General features: G+C 39.0%; 1 protein-coding gene across 2 annotated transcripts; it reads left to right on the top strand.

The window, feature by feature from the left end:
• Nucleotides 1-767: 767 nt before the first annotated feature.
• asic1c (acid-sensing (proton-gated) ion channel 1c) lies at nucleotides 768-18,369 on the top strand. Of its 2 annotated transcripts, none has more exons than XM_026374367.2 (12): nucleotides 768-881; nucleotides 1,105-1,962; nucleotides 4,540-4,690; nucleotides 5,165-5,292; nucleotides 9,416-9,566; nucleotides 9,672-9,728; nucleotides 10,182-10,335; nucleotides 10,557-10,648; nucleotides 11,004-11,083; nucleotides 11,536-11,607; nucleotides 13,917-13,969; nucleotides 15,127-18,369. In XM_026374367.2, the coding sequence occupies exons 2-12, from the start codon at nucleotides 1,300-1,302 to the stop codon at nucleotides 15,203-15,205; spliced, it is 1,680 nt and encodes a 559-aa protein (XP_026230152.1). In that variant the 5' UTR covers nucleotides 768-881; nucleotides 1,105-1,299; the 3' UTR covers nucleotides 15,206-18,369. The 2 variants fall into 2 exon arrangements, with proteins under 2 accessions (XP_026230152.1, XP_026230154.1); XM_026374369.2 differs by having other exon boundaries at nucleotides 1,105-1,941.
• The last annotated feature ends 266 nt before the right edge of the window (nucleotides 18,370-18,635 follow it).

Below are 18,635 nucleotides of genomic sequence, written 5' to 3' on the forward strand. Positions count from 1 at the left end.
ATCTCACTCTGAAAGAAAGCAAATACATTTATTCTACAAAGCACAGATGCTTTCCCTTCATTTACTATTAAGTAAATAACTGAAATAATTCCATCTCTCGTTTCTTTTTTTCAAAAGAATTTTTTACAACCACAGATCGCCACAGCTGTGATCATGTTACCCAGCCAATACTCACATTACAGACTGAAAAGATTCAACCTAACATAATAAAAACAAATCGTCTTAGTATGAAGCAGAGTTAAGTGTAATTTTCTCATAGTGTGACATAAATGGAGCAACGCACCTTTAATATCAGCCAGTCACATTTGCATGCAGCTGGATGCCAGCCCTCATTACACTGCATTTGTGACACTATATTTGAAACTGGCAGAAAAAAAAGAATAAGAAAGTGTGCTGTAACAGATCGTTCAAACACACTATGAAGAGGATTTTTGCTGTGGTTTTCCTCCAACTGGCTCACTCCACTCAGTTATCAATTATATAGATATATTGATCCACCCAAGAGCTGCAGATTCTTCAGTTCTTCTTCTTTAAGGAATTTCAGACATCATCATTTTTTCTATTGCAATATCTTTATCATAATTTTTTCCTCTACCGCCTCTCTATATCACTGGAGGTCTACTTCATCACCGGAGGAAAACAATTTCATCCACTGGCTCCACCTCATTCTCCATTCAACTGTAGAGAGAGTGTGTAGGGGGGCAACAAGCTTTATATTCCTTTCTGCAGACAGCAACTCAACAGACTAAAAAGCATCTGTGGAAAAAGGGAGGAGTTGGGTTCTGGGCAGCTACTACACAAAGACGGAAACCACCGAAATCTGCAAGTATTGTCTGGCACTGGAGAGAGAGCTGGGGGAGTGAAAGATCTGAGCAACAGGGGTAAGGCTCTCCGGATTTTCAAAGTGATTGCCTCTGGGAGTGAAGCTGTCGCTTACATCTGCAATTATCACATCCATTTATCAATTGATGAAGGATTGGTGATTGTTCCGCTTGATGCTTTTTGTTAATGGAGTGATTCAGCTGTTTTTCTCATAAAGGAATCATTATATAAATCAATTTTACCTTCCCCAAGAGCTCAGTTCTTTTGTTTTTATCTTCACAGCAAAGATTTTTCAACCCTGAACAGTGGGACAGCTGCACATTAGGACTCCATTTGCTGCTACCTGGGATTTTTGATGCATATACCTGGAGGTGGTTGTAGAAAAAGCCACCGTATGTGTGTAAATTGGGGAAATCTATGCTGGGCTACTGTGAAACTGCATTTAGTTAAGAAGCACCAGCCTTGACTCAAGCAATTATGGTTAAAGCATCTACATCCGAATCAGTTTCCCTGGGGCCAAACAAACAGAATGATGGCCAGGAGACAACTCTCCAAAACACAGAGTCCAGCTCACTGAAACCAACATGGAAAGAAATCACTGTGGATTTTATAATGAGGACTAAAATCCACGGTTTGAAGTTTATCTTTTCTTCTGACAAGTCCAAGCCGCAGCGAGTCATATGGGTCCTGGCCTTTTTTGTTTGCATTAGTCTCCTCATGACCTGGTCCTGGAATCGAATCTTCTACCTGATGTCCTACCCTGCTGTCACGAAGATCTACATGGTCTGGGCTCACAACATGTCTTTCCCAGCTGTTACTTTCTGCAATAAAAATGTGTTTCGTGTATCTAACTTGACAAAGGATGACCTGTATCACAGCGGCTACTGGATGGACCTCCTGTATCCTAATCACACGGTGATGGAGAGGAGCCTGTCCATCCTTAAGGACAGTCACAAACAGGGTCTTCTGAGCCTGCTGGACTTCAAAAACTACACCCCACCCCCTGATTACCACGTCAACACCACCGAGATGATGGGACGCCTCAGTCACCAGCTGGAGGACATGCTGCTGGAGTGCAGGTTTCGTGGGGAGACATGCACCTACAAAAACTTCAGCACTGTATGTACAGAAAGAAAGATGGTGTGTGTCAGATGTGGATATGAGTGTTGTTTACAAGGTGTATTAATAATTCATGTAAGCATTTGATGATGTTCCCTCCAACATCTATTCTCTTGGGGTGTTTCAAGGTGTTGATGTTTGAAAGCTGCAAACAAGCCTGTACTGTTTTTGCCTCTGAAACATGACAGTTTTTGCCTTATTAAACTTGATGTTTTCCAGAAGTAACTCAAGGAAACAAACGCGTTACCTTCACGTCATTGTCAATGACTTCATTGTGTTTACAGGGTTTTTTTTTATTCAGCTGTATTCACCCTGATCAGTTCTAGAGTTGCTTGAGTTTTACAACTTTTTGCTCTTTAACCTGTGGCATAATGTAGGAAGAAAATGAATACATTAATTATTCAGTCATTACAATCAGTCCAAATTACAATTGTTGCGTCTCTAATTAAACATCTGGAGGGAGTGTAAAGTATATGTTCTTGCTTCAAAAATGCAGCTGACTTACCCATTTAGAACACCAGACGTAAGTCTATTATACCCTTTGAGTAAGTGTTGAATGCTGCCTGGAGGAAGTGGATGACGTTTGCAAACCATAGTTGTGCTCTTCCGGATGGTAATATTTCTTATTTTCTATTAAATACCATCAACACAAACCAACAGCTTATAATGGAGGAAATATTCCTACTGTAGGAGTAAATAGGGAGACTTCTGCAGTGAGATGTGTGTATGAAGAGTGACTTATTTATTTTCACAGCACTGAAATGCTTATAGATATAAAATACCAACACGTGACAGGCATTTTAACTCTTGTCATTATAGATTTGGATCTGAGATGTTTGAAATAATAAAGTCTTGCATACAAGAAAATGTCAGCTAGCCATGGTGGCATTCTCGTTCTGCACAGCCAGTGCAGTTGAGCCTCCACAATCTTTGAAATCAGCTACCACGGCCAGATTTGGGTGATAATTGGAATTTTAACAATGTTCTGTGCTTCTCTGCATCTCAGGCGACACCCAGTGTGAAAATGGTGTGACTGAAAAAATCTCCAATTTTAACGAATCATCAAAATCTTTAAAAACTCTCACAAGTTAGATGTTTCTGTTCACTGTACAGACCTCATTATGTTGCCCACACGGGGAAGGGGAACAAAGCCCTATCTGGTCTGCATGCAAGTCGGCCGTAGCTTGGACATGAATCTGAATCTGATCTCTTGATCAGCTTTGTCGTACTAGCGGATTTTTTTTTTAACCAGCTGCACGCATAACACAGCCTCACCACGCTGGATCACATGGGGTCCTTCTCTTTGCATTATCTCATGTTGCTTAGAAGTGGAGAGTAAATTGTTCAGTAAGGCAGCAAAACACCTGTTCTCAGCAGTCTTACTGGGCCAAGGCTACTTGGATTACTGTGATTACATGTTTTCTTGAGAATATCAATCAAGGTTGTAGAATTGAGGACCTTTAAAGTACTGGTTGGAAATTTCAAAAATACATGATCAAAATATGTACTGGAAATTCAGATAGAGGATTTTCATCTATTAAACATGTATTAGTGACCAAGTTTCACAATAGTTATTCAATATTCTGTCACAAATGATTATTTTTATGTCTGATATGTTAAAAAAAGGTTAAAAATTTAAACGATATAATATATATAATTGACTATTTAGCAAATAAAATGGCTGTTTTTAGCTGTGCTGAACCATGCATGTTTTTATATTGTTTTTTTAAACAAGCAAAAAGCAGAAAAGTTGAATATTTTACTTTATTCTGGATCTGAGTGTTGCATAACCAATCAATTTTACAGTCCGATAGTCTTATCTCAAATTGATAGTTTTCAATTTGCTCAACCCTCGAAGCTGCATTCAGATTTTGTTAAGTTGTATTAGTCTTTATCTAAACTCTAGTGAGTTCCATTTAAACCATTTTTAATCATAATACAGATTAATGGCATCAGTTATTTGGCAGAGGAGGGAAGATTTTTCAGTCACAGGGAAAAAAACCATAAAACTGAATAAAAAAAACAATGTTGATTTGCTAAGTGTGAGTGCTGATGCGAGAGCTGAAAATAAATAAGTCAAGACAATTGGACGAATTAAATGAGAAAGATGTTTGGTGTAAGCAAAACTACTGTAGTGAGTGCACATCAGATGTTCCTCTGAGCTTTACTGGAACAAGTCCTTTCTCTTAGGAAGTCTGTAAGACTCGTCTGTTTTTTACGAAGCCAAATTTAGGGTTTGTTTTTGTGTCTATAGAACTCCCACGTCAGATGTTTCTTATTTAATGATGGCACAATACTACATTCACTCTAAATTACTCTGGGGAAATTTAGGGTGAAATTAGCTAAAGATTGATATCTTCTGCTGCTGCTAAGGGAAGGCTCATTAATTTCTCAAACGAGAGCCAGGTGCTTGTTTAAAGCGGGTACTGCTTTCTATAATAATCACAAAAACCTCTCCACTGATTACCTGTCCTGCACAGTTACAGCCTGACGGGTAATACAGCTATGTGCTGGTACACAGTTTACCACATCACAGTGCAAAAGAGATGAAGTTTCATTTATTCTTCTCTTTCTTCTACGTTTTCTTTTTTTAACCAGATTTACACACGCTACGGAAAATGCTACACTTTCAACTCCGGATTAGACGGCAACCCTTTGTTGACCACGTTAAAAGGTGGCACGGGGAACGGCTTGGAGATCATGTTGGATATTCAGCAGGATGAATACCTGCCTGTGTGGGGAGAAACAGGTCAGTGCAGCATTTTGACATAACATTTGTACTTATCTTCCTGTCTTCAAAAATTCATATGCTGAACATAACACACTTCCCAGGTCTTATCATTCACACTACTGCACTTTACAGAAATTATGTGCTGTCATGTTTATGAGTATATATTGTTGATATGTTTTTCCAGGTCTACAACTGACATCAGGTCTAATAAATTGCATTCATTGTTTCCAATTTATGGTCGACACCATCGCCTCTGTACTCTATATTCAGGAGCTAAACAATAGGATTGTTAATCTCTTTAATCTGGTCCAGCATTAACATATGATTATTTATCTTACATGTATATTAGCTTCGAGCCTGGAGTTTTAAAACCATCTCTGTCCCAACATAAAACTCAGCAGTGGCACTTGTAAAAGGATGGAGAGCCACAGAGCAGGTTTCCATAGGTGACTGTACTTTTTTATTACATTTTCTGGCATGTTGTATCCACAGATGAGACTTCCTACGAAGCAGGCATCAAGGTTCAGATCCACAGCCAGGATGAGCCACCCTTCATTGACCAACTGGGATTTGGTGTGCCCCCTGGTTTTCAAACTTTTGTTTCATGTCAGCAGCAACTGGTACCTAATGTTCAGCCTCCTCCCGTCCAAACTCAACCATTTATAACTCTGCTTCATTCTGTTTGTTCCCAAATGCTCAGCAGCCAGTGCCCATTACCCCTGTGTCACAGAGCCTGGAGCAAAATCAGGTCTTTGATTAATCTTGTGTGGAAAATGTGAACTTAAGGTATACCATAAACATCCAGTGGATATGGGTGCAATAAATGAAAGTGAGGAATTACAGGAGACGGCACAGGCAGGTCCATGTAGTGATTGGAGGCAAGCACATCAGCATACTGTGCTTATCAGAGCCAAAGGAACCTCAGACTACACAGCATGCAGAATATCTGGCAGCTCTGGAAACTAGTTTTAGCCTGGAAAAAATATATGAGTACAGATTTTTTTTGGCACAAAAATCACATTCAAAGAGAAAGTAAAGAGAAGCTGTGAGAAAGACTCGCAGAGTTCACGCAGCCATGGTCGGCAGACTTCAAGGATCAAAACGCCTTCGTGTTTTTTGAAGAGAAAATGTACAATTGTTTAGGGTCTCCTTGAAATGATTGCTGAAATGGTTAATTGACATCAGCAGTAGAGCACCTTTCTGCTGCTTTAAAGGCTTACTATAAATAAGTGACTTCTGAAGACTCGCTCTCAAGACTCAAAGGAAAGCTATTAAAATCGCCCTCATGTTTTTGATATTACAAGAAACCCAATGCAACTGTCATCATATTAGTTTATTTTCCAATTCCACCAACACTCAAATAATGCATCATTAGATGAGAAAGATGACCTAAAGCAGTTTTGAAGACATATTTTAAAATGTATTACAATTTTTGGGTGTTTTAGCATGAAATATCAGACTGAACAGGCCTGTGGCAGGTTTGTTGACTGTAGAAAATTAGCTTATAGTCCTCAGCTATCCCTCCACCGGCTTCACTGCCATCAGGGAAAAGTAATAACTATAGTTAAGCCCGAATTGATCGCAAAGCCTGTGTGCAAGGTCGTAACACCGAGTGCACATGGATTTCCTATCCAAATCTAATGAAACTGTACAGCTGCTATGCAATGTTGCCAAGACAACAAATTCAAATTGTGCCTCTTTTGTCTACACTAGAATAACACATAAGCCAAACTCACAGTCTCTGATTTCCAAAAGGAAACTGTGACAGAAAAGGAAAATATCATGACAAATAGAAAAACCCTCATTGTAAGTCACAATGAAATTGCAGCTGTGCCACCAGGGATTTAGGTTTCTGCAGAGATTACCTTTGAGATCAAGTGTATTTCTGTATTGTGCTGTAGGCTCCTTACAATTTCTACCACATAATCAGTCCTTGAGTGAAGTCTTGACGTAAAGCTTTCTCAAGCAGTAAATTAAATTCATTACTTTAATAGTTAACTAAGCCTACAATTTTGATTTTGCTCCAAACATTTATGGTCTCAGTTAGTTCATGAGCATGAGATAAATCATCAACAAAATCACCTTTGTTTTAGTAGAGTAACATGGGATGGTTGAAGCAGAGGTTTGTCTCTTGAAACAGACACTTGGACACCACAAAGATGACAAATTTTACCTCTGGGAAACACTTTTTGAATATACTGTATGTGTCTCTCTTTCTCTCCTTTTGTCGTTCTCTGTCTCTCTACAAATGTTGTAAAACGCTCCAAGTGTATCATCATTCAGCCATCTCCGAGAAGTGAATCCGGTCTATTAATCACCATCACAAAGTTTGCTTCAAAAAGCAATAGTGCATGAATCGTCATTTATAATCATGACACCAGCGCCCACAACAGTGACGGCAAAAAGACGTGTTTACGACCTAAAAGATGTGAATTAATTAGACTGTCATTTAAGTCTGGACAGCATTAATTTCAGTCAGTCCTCACTAAGTATAGTGACACTGCTCAGAGTAATAATAGCTGAATGAACAACTTATGATTTCACTTTTCAATTGTAAAGCTTCTGTCAAATGAATTAAATTTTTAGTAGGCGGCTGTGACTTGTGATCCCAGAGAGACATAAAGACTACACCACTAAATTTTGGGCTACAGTTATGCAGTGGTTGGAACTGAAATGTGTCCTCATTCCAGCTTGAGTGAGTAAGAAGAGAACGGCTGAATTACACCCAACCAGGGCTGCAGAGTCTTTACACACTACTGTGAGCTCCAGCTTTTTTGTGGTTGAAGTGAAAACAGGCTGTCTTTGAAGAGGCTGACCACTTTCTGTCCCTCACTTGACTGTCTTTTTTTTTTTTGATAACGATGTGGGCTGTGTTCCCTCACCCCTCGCCCTAGATGAGACGTCCTATGAGGCCGGCATAAAGGTACAGCTTCACTCTCAGTCAGAGCCTCCATTCCTCCATGAACTGGGCTTCGGGGTCGCCCCCGGCTTCCAAACGTTCGTTTCCACCCAAGAGCAGAGGGTAGCGTATGACTGTCTGGGTTTACTGCATGTCACCACTACTGTACTGTTAAATAGCTACACATCCGTCATCAAGTTCCACCCCCCCTCCCTCCCGAGGAATGGATCCATCTCCCTCCCCTGTGTGGCTGAAGCAACAACATGCAACATTTGCAGTTCGTCCTTGTTGTCATTGTCTTTTCTGTATAATAGATATCAGTTTCATTCCAGTTTTAAGTCATTAATCTGCATCTGTCTATTCATCAAAGCAGTTTGTTTCACTTTCATGTACAGTTCTGTTACCACCTTTTGTTTGTTTTACTTTTATATCATTAGGGTAATCCACTGGACTACTCCTCAATATAATCTGGAGGGACCAGACAGTGTGATTCATTCGATTTTATTACCCATGACCACTCTGGCATCACGTTGAAGTGGTTTTCTTTCCAGCGTAGCTCCAGTTATGAGAGTCCGTGGGCTAGAAATGGAGTTCAATAAAGGCTTATTCATTTGCCACTTTGAGTCCACTTCCTCACTGAATTGTACTCTGTCACTTTCTATTGACTAAATGACCATTAGATTGTCAGAGCTAGGTTGGTTATAGCTGGTGGAGATGATGGGAATTATAATGAACCTTAATGTGATGATAACAACATATCTTTTGGAAAGTTTGTCAGGATGAAGCCTTTAGCTTTAATGACTGGCTGGCGACCAGTATAATTAGTAAGGATAAGCTCTAATGCCCAAGCGAGCATCAGTGGTCATCATAAATAATAATATTTGTTTTTGTTATGGAAAGGAAAAGTAGTTGAAAACCACTAACTGCTGAACACCAAACTTTACAGGGGACTGAAAGTCTTGTTGAGGGGTAAATGTTAGTGTTTACCAGTTCCTTCAAATGTACAAATGACTCTCAACAGATTCATCTCTACATGTAGAAGATGTCCACCATGGGTGAAATGTTTAGTGTGGAAAAAAACCTTCAAATCCAGGTGTTATATATTCCTCATTAGTGGATTAATTTAGAATTCCCTGTGTTATTCATAAACGAAATGACCCGGTCTTCACCTTTTAATGAGTTTTTCTTCTAATGAGTCTGCAAACCGACTGCACTCTATATCATCACTACATTGATCAATTCACAGCATTATGCAGCCATGGTAGTTATGTAATGAGCTGTCATGAGCATAAATTAAAAAATAGAAGTAGTTAGTTAGTACACCTACTTTACTAAAACTCCACACAGCAGTTTGTTCTTTAATTTAAAGGACTATAACATGAGATGGTCTGTTAAATTAATTAGACGGTTCTGTTTAAAACTGTCAATCGTTCTGAGTTTCATTTCTCAGGGTTGTAAAATTTGTCCATTGGTTGTGGTGTCCTGTCTGAAACTATACATTTTGCTGATTTCTATCAAGCCTGTCTCTATTTCCATGGTACTCTGCTTCCTACCCAAGGACTAGACCTGCATCAGTAATGCCCTGCATGATGTCTGCCTGCTGCTGTACATGGACAGTCATGGTGTTCTGAGTGGACCTGTTATTGACGTGTTTTTTTTTTTTATTATTATTATTATTATTTTAAATACATTTGTAATTTATTTGAGACCTTCTGTTGGGTTTTGTCTGCTTGCTGTCCTCTTTTTGTACTTGTGCTGCGCTGGGACTGCATTGTGTTATTCATTGTAATCCTGTGTGGTGATGTACTGAGGAAAAAAAAAACATGTGCTGTTCTCTGTTTCAGCTTCAGTACCTCCCTCCGCCTTGGGGAGATTGCAAGTCTACCCCCATAGACTCTGAATTCTTCTCCACGTACAGCATCACCGCCTGCCGCATTGACTGTGAAACCCGGTACCTTCTGGAGAATTGCAACTGCAGAATGGTCCACATGCCAGGTATGAATTCAGAATGACTTGACAAATTATTTTAATTTTTTATTTGTGTGCTCATATAATATATTTATGTTACACATGTAATTATTTTGCTGATATTTCAATCAGGGACCTCAACAGTTTGCACACCAGAGCAGTACAAAGACTGTGCTGACCCCGCTTTAGGTAAGCATGTATACTTTACCATATATGCGTGAAATATTAGTGTAATAGTATTACATTCAAATCTGAATTCAAGTGTTGAGCAGCAGTGCCATGAGACCATTACAGCCATTAGATAATACTTCTGTGGCTTTGACTTGAAATTACTTTAATCTCAGACAGTGCTGAAGCAAAATAATAAAGTAAAATTATTGTTTAAAAATTCCATTAGGATGATTTGTGATATGTCTTTGCTTCGCTGATATCAAATAAATCCCACAAAGCTTTTTTTTTCCTCCCTCCTCTGTATTATAGCTTCAGTCATTATTTGCTTTCATGGAAAGTGAACGATGGCAGCAAGTGTAGTTTTTCACTGTGTGCAGATATTTTTAGCAGGAACTGAGAGGCTCTGAATACAGGTTTGTTTGATTCTCCGCAGTGATCACAACATTTTTAAATGACTTTGATCATCCACAGACTTTTTGGTAGAGAAAGACAACGATTACTGTGTCTGTCAGACCCCGTGCAACATGACTCGCTATGGCAAGGAGCTGTCCATGGTTAAGATCCCCAGTAAGGCATCTGCTAAATATCTGGCTAAGAAATTCAACAAAACTGAGCAATATATTGGGTAAGTATTGTTTGGTAGAAGTCAGTCAGTCAGGTAATGGCCTCTTTCCTGTCTGTTGATGGATGTACTGTGGCATAGCATGAACTGAGTCTCCATCGTTCACCTTCAATGTAACAATAATGAAAGATAGTTGTACAGGAGATGTGAGATGTAAATTGGCCTAGTGTAATATCACTGGAAATAAAATCTAATGGGTGTGCTCCTTTCTATCTTCTCACCAGAGAAAATATATTGGTCTTGGACATCTTCTTTGAAGCTCTGAATTATGAAAAGATTGAGCAGAAGAAGGCCTATGAAATTGCAGGGCTTCTCGGTAAGTTTCTTGCAGTTTCAGCTTCACTGTGACAGAAATATGTGGTTGACCTCAGTACCAGCACTCGCAGCGGGCCCCCGCCGCGCTCTCTACAACGTGCGGGCATGCCTGGTGCTTTGAGGTTTCCTCTTTGAACTTGTGTAACAAGCTGAACACATTTTCATAATCTGATGCTCTTGCAAGGGCAGCCCGGTTGGGTCTGATGAGAAGCTCGGGCTGGATGGACACTTTTTGACAGTTCTGCTCAGATTACTCTGAGAGATACTGAATTAAAAGTGACAGCACAGGGAATGACTTCATGCACCATTGTTCAATTACTGTACCTGCCAATATCTGTTAACCTCTCTTTTTCTAGGTGACATTGGTGGTCAGATGGGGCTGTTTATCGGAGCCAGTGTTTTAACAATATTGGAAATATTTGACTACCTATACGAGGTAAAACAATGGCTTTGAGTATTTAAAACTACCTTTATTTTACCTCTGATTTCCTTTATTTAAAACTCAATAATATATAAATATAAAGGCAGATGTTTACATTTAAAAACAGCAGGGAAACAGCTAACCTGTCTAAAAGTAATACAATCTGGGCACCAGGAATTGTGAACTTCATGATTTACCTACATACATTAACTCTTGGTTCTTTAGTTGATTCAGAACTAAACTAATTATAATTTCCAGATGGCCAGTTGTAGTTGTTTCCCCATTTTCAGTCTTTATAACTTCACCTAACCAGCTGCTGGTTATATAGAATATATTTTAATTACAGACATGAGTGTTATGAGTACTGTCCTCTAACTCTAAGTGAGTCTCACTGTCAGTGTTAATGTCAATGACCATGGTGTATTTTGTCTGATGTTAATGTGTATCTCATGTTTTCTTTCATTTAGGTGTTTAAGGATAAGGTTTTGGGTTACTTCATGCGCAAGAAACGTCCACAGCGTTGTCAGAGCGACAATCTGGTAATTTCAGTCTCCCTGAATCCATGTGACTGAATGAAATGAATGTGATGTATGAGCTCAGGAACAACAGCGACAACAAAAAAATTGTCTGCTCACCCTTGAAATGCTTTTAATGAACAGCAGCACCAGCCAGAAAGCACAGCCACACCACATTATGCCATGATTAGTTTCAATTTCCCATGCAGAAACAACAGATTGTTCAGAAAACATAACCATTAATAATACATAAGTGTTGTACTTTTATTTCACAGCGTGAATGCATTATCAGTGTAATATCCCAAATATGCATTGCTCTTTATTTACGTGGTGAACATTATAGAGAAGCAGCAGAAATGATTCCCAGTAATGACAAAAAACCTACAGCCTTCCTCTCCAGGCTTTTTGCGGCTTGTCAAGTGTTTTGGTGCTTGAGTGCCCCCTAAACTCAGCGCACAAACAAATAAAAGGGAAGCGTGTGACCTGCTTTCAGTTACCTTTTATTCATGAATCATAAAGAACTCCTATAATCCGAGGTCACGGCCCTTATCCTAGTTAATCCCACACAACAACCCACTTTTCAGTATTTACACAACAGAGTAGCTTCACTGTGTCAATCTCAGTGATGAAATGCCACTCACTCAGGGCAGGACGAGCCGTTATCATACATGAGCTTTCTCCACTTCACGTCTGGCTGTACGATTACAGGAAGTGTGAAATAGATTCATGTGAGGGTACAAGAATGAGCCGAACGAGATTAAGAGGTCTGGAGATTTTTATTAACATTTTACGATCAACTCTTTAAAGCCTTGGAGGCAATAGAGCCCATTTAACTTCAAAATGAAATACTGATTAATGTGAAGCATTTCTGTCCTGCCCTAAATCAGTGGTTTAACAAACTGCATGCAGAGGTACCCCTGCTTCTGCTGCAGACTGTTATATAAGCCTTATACAGAGCATTTAAGAAATTATTTATACCAGAAATGCACCTTTTTTAACGAGTAATCTGCAAATGCTCCTCATATTCTGCTGACTTCGATTTTTATTAAGTGTAGAGGTGGATTTTATTTCTCCAGGTTTTTTTTTGGGCAGGGGGAGGGGGGGTGTAATAGCGTAAATCATTTGCTGTGGCCTTGCTGTATTTAAGATACAAGCACATTAGTTGCCTAATTTTTAATAGTTATAATAAAAACATGCATTTAGACCAGGACACACGGTAATATACAGGCATGGCTGAAGACAAATTGATTACAGGAGTAGTAGTAAATGTCTCTGTAATCAACTTCAAAATTTCTCAGATAATAATCTTTTCAATGCAAATACAATAAAATGTTAAAAAAATCGAATGTTTAATAACTTAATCCATTCTCATCTCTCCTATGGGGACTGATTATGACTCAACTAATAGCTAATCTGTGGCTCGCTGTAGGAGTGGTAACAACGGCTAAAACATTTCCTCTTTCCTGCTGCTGTTTTAATTAAAAGCATTTAATTTAATAAGTACCTGAGTATACTACTGACAGTTTGCATCTGGCCTTCTTTGCAGTTGCAAGTTTTGCAGGCTTTATTTGTTTGTTATCTGTCACACAGCCCTGGACTTTTTCATCACTAGCAAAAAAGATTGCATGTAAAATAAGTTGTCTCCAATTTCTGTTCAATTGGGTGAAAAAGTTCCGAGTCTGTGTCCGTGCATGAGGACTGTGTTCTTGCATGCTCGGTTGCCTCAGGTTCAGAATTTGGTTTGACTGCTGATGTGGAAGAAAAGATTGAAAAAAGTTCTCTCTTACAGAAGCGGATTTATGTTAATATAAGCCAACACAGTTACGACAGAGGTTATTATAGTCGGGCTGAATCAGTTTTCATGAATATAAAAGTGGCAGTAGAGGAAGCATGTATTTAGTGGGTGATATTACAGAACTGGAGTCTTACATAGTGTGATATTTACCATATCCTGCTCCACTCATGTCATATGTTCACCTGCTTATTATAAACCATCCTCTCTACTTACTTCCTTTCTTTCATACTCAGTGACTGTTTTTCAACTGGGTCATTGTCACATCTCCACTCAAACAACCTGACAAAGAAGTAATGCGTTTAGTTGTTTAATCAACCCTATTTTAAGTTTGACTTTCATTCTCTTCAATGATTGTCAACACAGAATTGCGCCCCGTGCTTTTCCTCTAACTTCCTTCAGTACCTTGATGATCACACTGAGGGGGGAACTGCTCTCGATCAGTATTCCCTCGCAAGCTTAACTTAATAGCATTTGCATTGTGCTTTATTTTCATTTCAGTCACCCTCACCCATCTTTCTTTTCATCATGTCTATTCCAGGAGTTTCCAGAGAACCCAACCAGCCCTGGTGTCACGCCTAATCATGCCCCCAGGTAGCACACCCCGTTGATTATAGATGCTCCCTCCCATGCTGTCCCTCTCTTTCATTCATACTTGAGACCATCTCATACATCATTTCCTCAGTGCTTATAAATGATTTGGTAGAAAGTCAACCATAAAGGGGGTGATTTTTCAGCTGTAGTGAGCATTTTAATATCTTCCTTCGTGTCAGAACAGGTTAGTTTGGTGTGTTTTTTATATTTATTGGCTTAACAAAAGATATGAGTTGGTTGGATTCTCCAAGTGGATAAAGATTTGACTCTCTGCACTATGCAAAACTTGTTCCTTCAACTGAATAATGCTACTTTCTTTCCCATAGGGTAGAGCTCAGTACTCCTGTGAGAACAGATTACATATTTATTGAATTGTTGTACAAAAAGCTGAACCACATGAGATTTATTTGTTTCCCTCCAGCGCAGAGGTCCATTTAGAGAAAATGCATTTGAGGTTTGTGCCAGATAACATCACTAGATGCATTACTTTGTGATGTTATCGCAGGTCTGCATGCAGTGAGTTTGCACAAAATATAAATGGTTCTTTGTCTGCTGGAGTAGCCATTTTTGCCAAAGGGACCACTGATGTTGTTATCTATGTACTGTATCAGCAGTTATCTACTCAGCAAGCAACTTTGCGCACACAGGGAAATGCAGACACACGTGGTTGTTGCAACTCCCGTATCTTGAAGAATTTAACATGCTAGTGCAAAAACAGGACTAAAAATATGCTGTTTTTCTTTCTCTCCTCCCTCCTTTCATTCATCTTTCCTCACCTTCCCCTGACTTCCTGTGAACTTCTCACTACTTGTGAAACACATGCAATGTGGCTGATCTTGGAACCTCCGAACCTGTTGTATTCATGAACTCATCCTCGTCTGCATATGTTTCTGTCATTCGTTGTCCTTTATTATGTATCCTATCCTTGTTTGATGTTTTAATAATGACCAACTTGATTTATTTTTTTTCTGTTTTCCCTAAATTTCTCTTCACCACGCATGATTTTTTAAATACTCTGCGCCCCTCGACGATTGTCCTGGTCCCACTCATTTTACCTGTGGCTCAATTCTTTCCTCCATCATCATCGCGCCCTTCATCGCCCTTCCATTAACCCGGTTGAACTCGTCTTCCCTCCTTCCCTCCCCTCTGTTTTGCAGAGCACCTGTGACACCCTCCGGAGTCACTCGGACAGCCTCGGATTCACGCCGAACATGTTACCTCGTCACCCGACTTTAGGCAACTTTGAGGAGTTTGCTTGTTGACAACATAAAGTAGGGGTTGGGGGTGGGGTGGCACATCTGGGGACTCGACAGCAAACTGTGAAATAATTAATGTATTTACCAGAAAAAGGGTTGAGTGTATAACTCAGAAACATATAGTAGAGTTTATCAATGCCTGAATAGAAATAGAATACTATCATCAGAAAAAGAGACCACTTCCAAAACAGAACTCAGGTTTAACTGCCATGTCAAGACATCGGTGTTAAGTTTATCCATGTTTCATTTTGTGGATTTGTCTTTTGATCCAGCCACATACAGAGTATACAATCAGTGACGTGATAAACGTGTCCAAAAAAGGGATGCTGACCTGTGTTCAGATGAGGTACAGTACGTAGCATTATTGTGCTAGTTATGTTGTGCATCAAAACAAAAACGAAACAAAAAACAAAGAAGAAGAATTCATGTGGATTGGTACGTGTAGCAGTTTATCAGTGTTACATCTCCAGCATCTAACCAGTGGTGTGCTGAGTGACCTTATACCCGTCACCAGTTAGAACAGAAGAGCCTTTTTAGAAACCGCTTGACTTTAATGAGCTGGTTGTCGGTTAAAATCGCTGCTCATACCTGAATCAAGACACTAAACTAGTGTTTAATGTTGCCTTTTGCTACTATGAGGCTTTGATATGTCTCAATTAGACGACTGTGCTTATTCGATTTCAAAACGGAAGAGGAACTTGATTATTTGTATATATGCAAGTTGTGTTCCATGTGGATCCCAGGATGACGGAAGCTGCTTAGTTGGATGTATTTAACTGTAGTCACTTTTTTCTTACAATAAGGGGGAGGGTAAAAACAGAGGGGCATCAGGAGGCAAAAAAAAGCCTGTTGATTGTATCTTTTTATCTTTATATAGCTGACATTTTAATTTTCATTCATGTTTCCTAATTTTTCGAAACGTCGTTGCTTTGCTGACTGTCACAAAACAACGCTAGCATTCAGCTTGCTGTAAAAGTTGATGCTTATTTCCACCGAATTCATCAGGACAGAAACAACCAGGCTTTCTTCTTCCTCCTCCTTTTTAAATAACTCCGCTTTTTCATTATTGTATCTGACGGGTGTCCATCAGCACAATTCCCTGTGATAGTAATCTATTCTCTATTGAACACAGAGTTCAAAAGGCTCGTCTGTGACATTCCTAAACTTGACAGAAATTTGTAAATACCTGCAATCAAATGTCATGAAAAAGATTCTATACTGCTCATGTTGGACATTTGTCAAATATATAAATATAGATATATAGAGATAAAAAGCGTGTTTCTTCATCTGTTCTTAGAACCAGAAGGAGTTTGGACTTTCTGTTTAGGTGAACCGTAAGTGTCTTTCAGTTTCTGGTGATTACAACATTGACAGCCAGCTGGATTTATTAGACACAAAAGAATTGCCTCAAACCATTAAAACCACCATGCACCTCAGCCCCCACTTAGTTCAGTTGATTTATAACAGAAGTGCATTGTACAATTTTACCATTGTATCCTATTATTATAATTATTATTCCAGAACATGTAACAAGTCACAAATAACAGTTTGTGATGTATAAATGAAAATCAAGTATAATAAACTCTATATTTACCCATCTTACTCACGTACACAACCTCTCTTCTTACCTTGGTGTCAGTCTACTTCCTCTCTTGTTAATGTTCACGCTGTTTTCTGTGAATCCTCGACGCTACAGTTATGGACTTGTAGGTACACTCACATATCCTTCGGTATAAATACTTATCTGAAAATTCAGAGAACTTTTTTTCTTATGTGAAACTTTCAAGTATATTGCCAATCAAGTAAGTGGTGTTCATTACACTGTAGCTTTACTACTCTTGTGTGTGTGTATTAATTAGATGACTGTTGATGTGAAGCACAAACCTTTGGAGATCAGCCATCACTCAAAAGCCAATGACGGACGTCTATGGTTGTGACTACCTTTTTATGGCTCAAGTTTTAACTTCTCACACTGTTACACATGGTGTGTTCGCTGCTCCAGCATTATCGCGGAATAAGCATGTATTCCAGCAGGAGACGGAGACCACCTTGTGCAGAGACTGTGTCCAAATGGAAATTTAACTTTTCAGGAAACAGGGAAAAAAAAAAAAAAGCAGTGAAGCAGAGTCGTGAGCAATAAAAGCATGGGAACAGATACCACCGTTATCAAATTGATATCAAAAGAAATGATTTGATTTTTGGATTCCTATTTTCAGTTCATCAAGTATTCAACAGCTGGAATTGATGTAGACTGAACAGCTGCAACACAGATGTGTGATGTAACGATTGTATAGAAACCGTGATCTGCCAAATAAGAGACATGCCAATTCATGTTACACGATGATGCTATTCTGAAGATGCTGCATTGCCATGATGACTTTGAATGTTTGTGTCATGTTGTCGGGTTAAAAAGCGTTAAAAAAAAAATGACCCAGCATTTACCGCATACTGTGGAAATACGTAGGATTAGTGAAAACATCCCGGGTCTTTACCTCTCTCCCCACCCCCTGCCTTACTACCAGTCAAAGAACAGCAGAGTGTATCTGAACTGGCACAAACTATAAAGACGAACTGTGATTATTAAGTACGCCGCAATTTATATTTACCGCATAGTTACAGCCAAGTAGGAAGCAGTGTTACACTATATCTTTGTCACCCAACACATATTTGAACAATTTTATTCTTACAGCTAATAATTTTACAGTACATCATTCATTTTCTTCCTTGCATGCCCATTGTGTATTACTATTATCTCTGGTCTCTTAATGTAATATTAGCCACGTCATTCACTTTGTGGTGTCCAAAATGTATTGCTGGAGCCAGATGAATCAAATTGGTGTTCTCCACATATTGTGGCGACAGTGTCTTGGAAAAGCCCTCGTTAAATCAGGTTTGGGATGGTGCAGCAAACAATAATAATTAAAATATATATATATATATATAATGCAGATGTGAAAAATTGCAAAATCTTTCTACCAGTGGTTCAAAAATGTGGCTGGTTCTTACAGGAAATATCAAGATTTTCATGCTCACACATCTGGGAAACAGAGCTTGTTTCATCTGGCTCTACATGCTCTATGTGCATTTTATTGTAGATATGTGATTTTAACTGAACTGTACATTAAATAGTTAATTCACACTTAACTATGCGTAACTTACTCAGTTTTAAATCGAATGGTACTTCACTTCACTCGAAACCAAATTTTGTGCCACAAGATAACGACTTCAGTTAAGTGTTTTTATGGGTTGGTTGCTGTGTGTGCCATTCTTCTGATCTACAGTTAGAGGCATAGAAAAAAATGTATGTAGCCATACACCTAAGGGAATGATGAAGACACAAAGTTAGTTGTTAAAATTCCCATGTATGACTTCATTTTCCTAAATGCACCTGACCAACAGATGTGGATTCA

The sequence above is a fragment of the Anabas testudineus genome, chromosome 17, assembly GCF_900324465.2.
Source record: "Anabas testudineus chromosome 17, fAnaTes1.2, whole genome shotgun sequence".
In the NCBI taxonomy this organism is placed as follows: domain Eukaryota; kingdom Metazoa; phylum Chordata; class Actinopteri; order Anabantiformes; family Anabantidae; genus Anabas; species Anabas testudineus.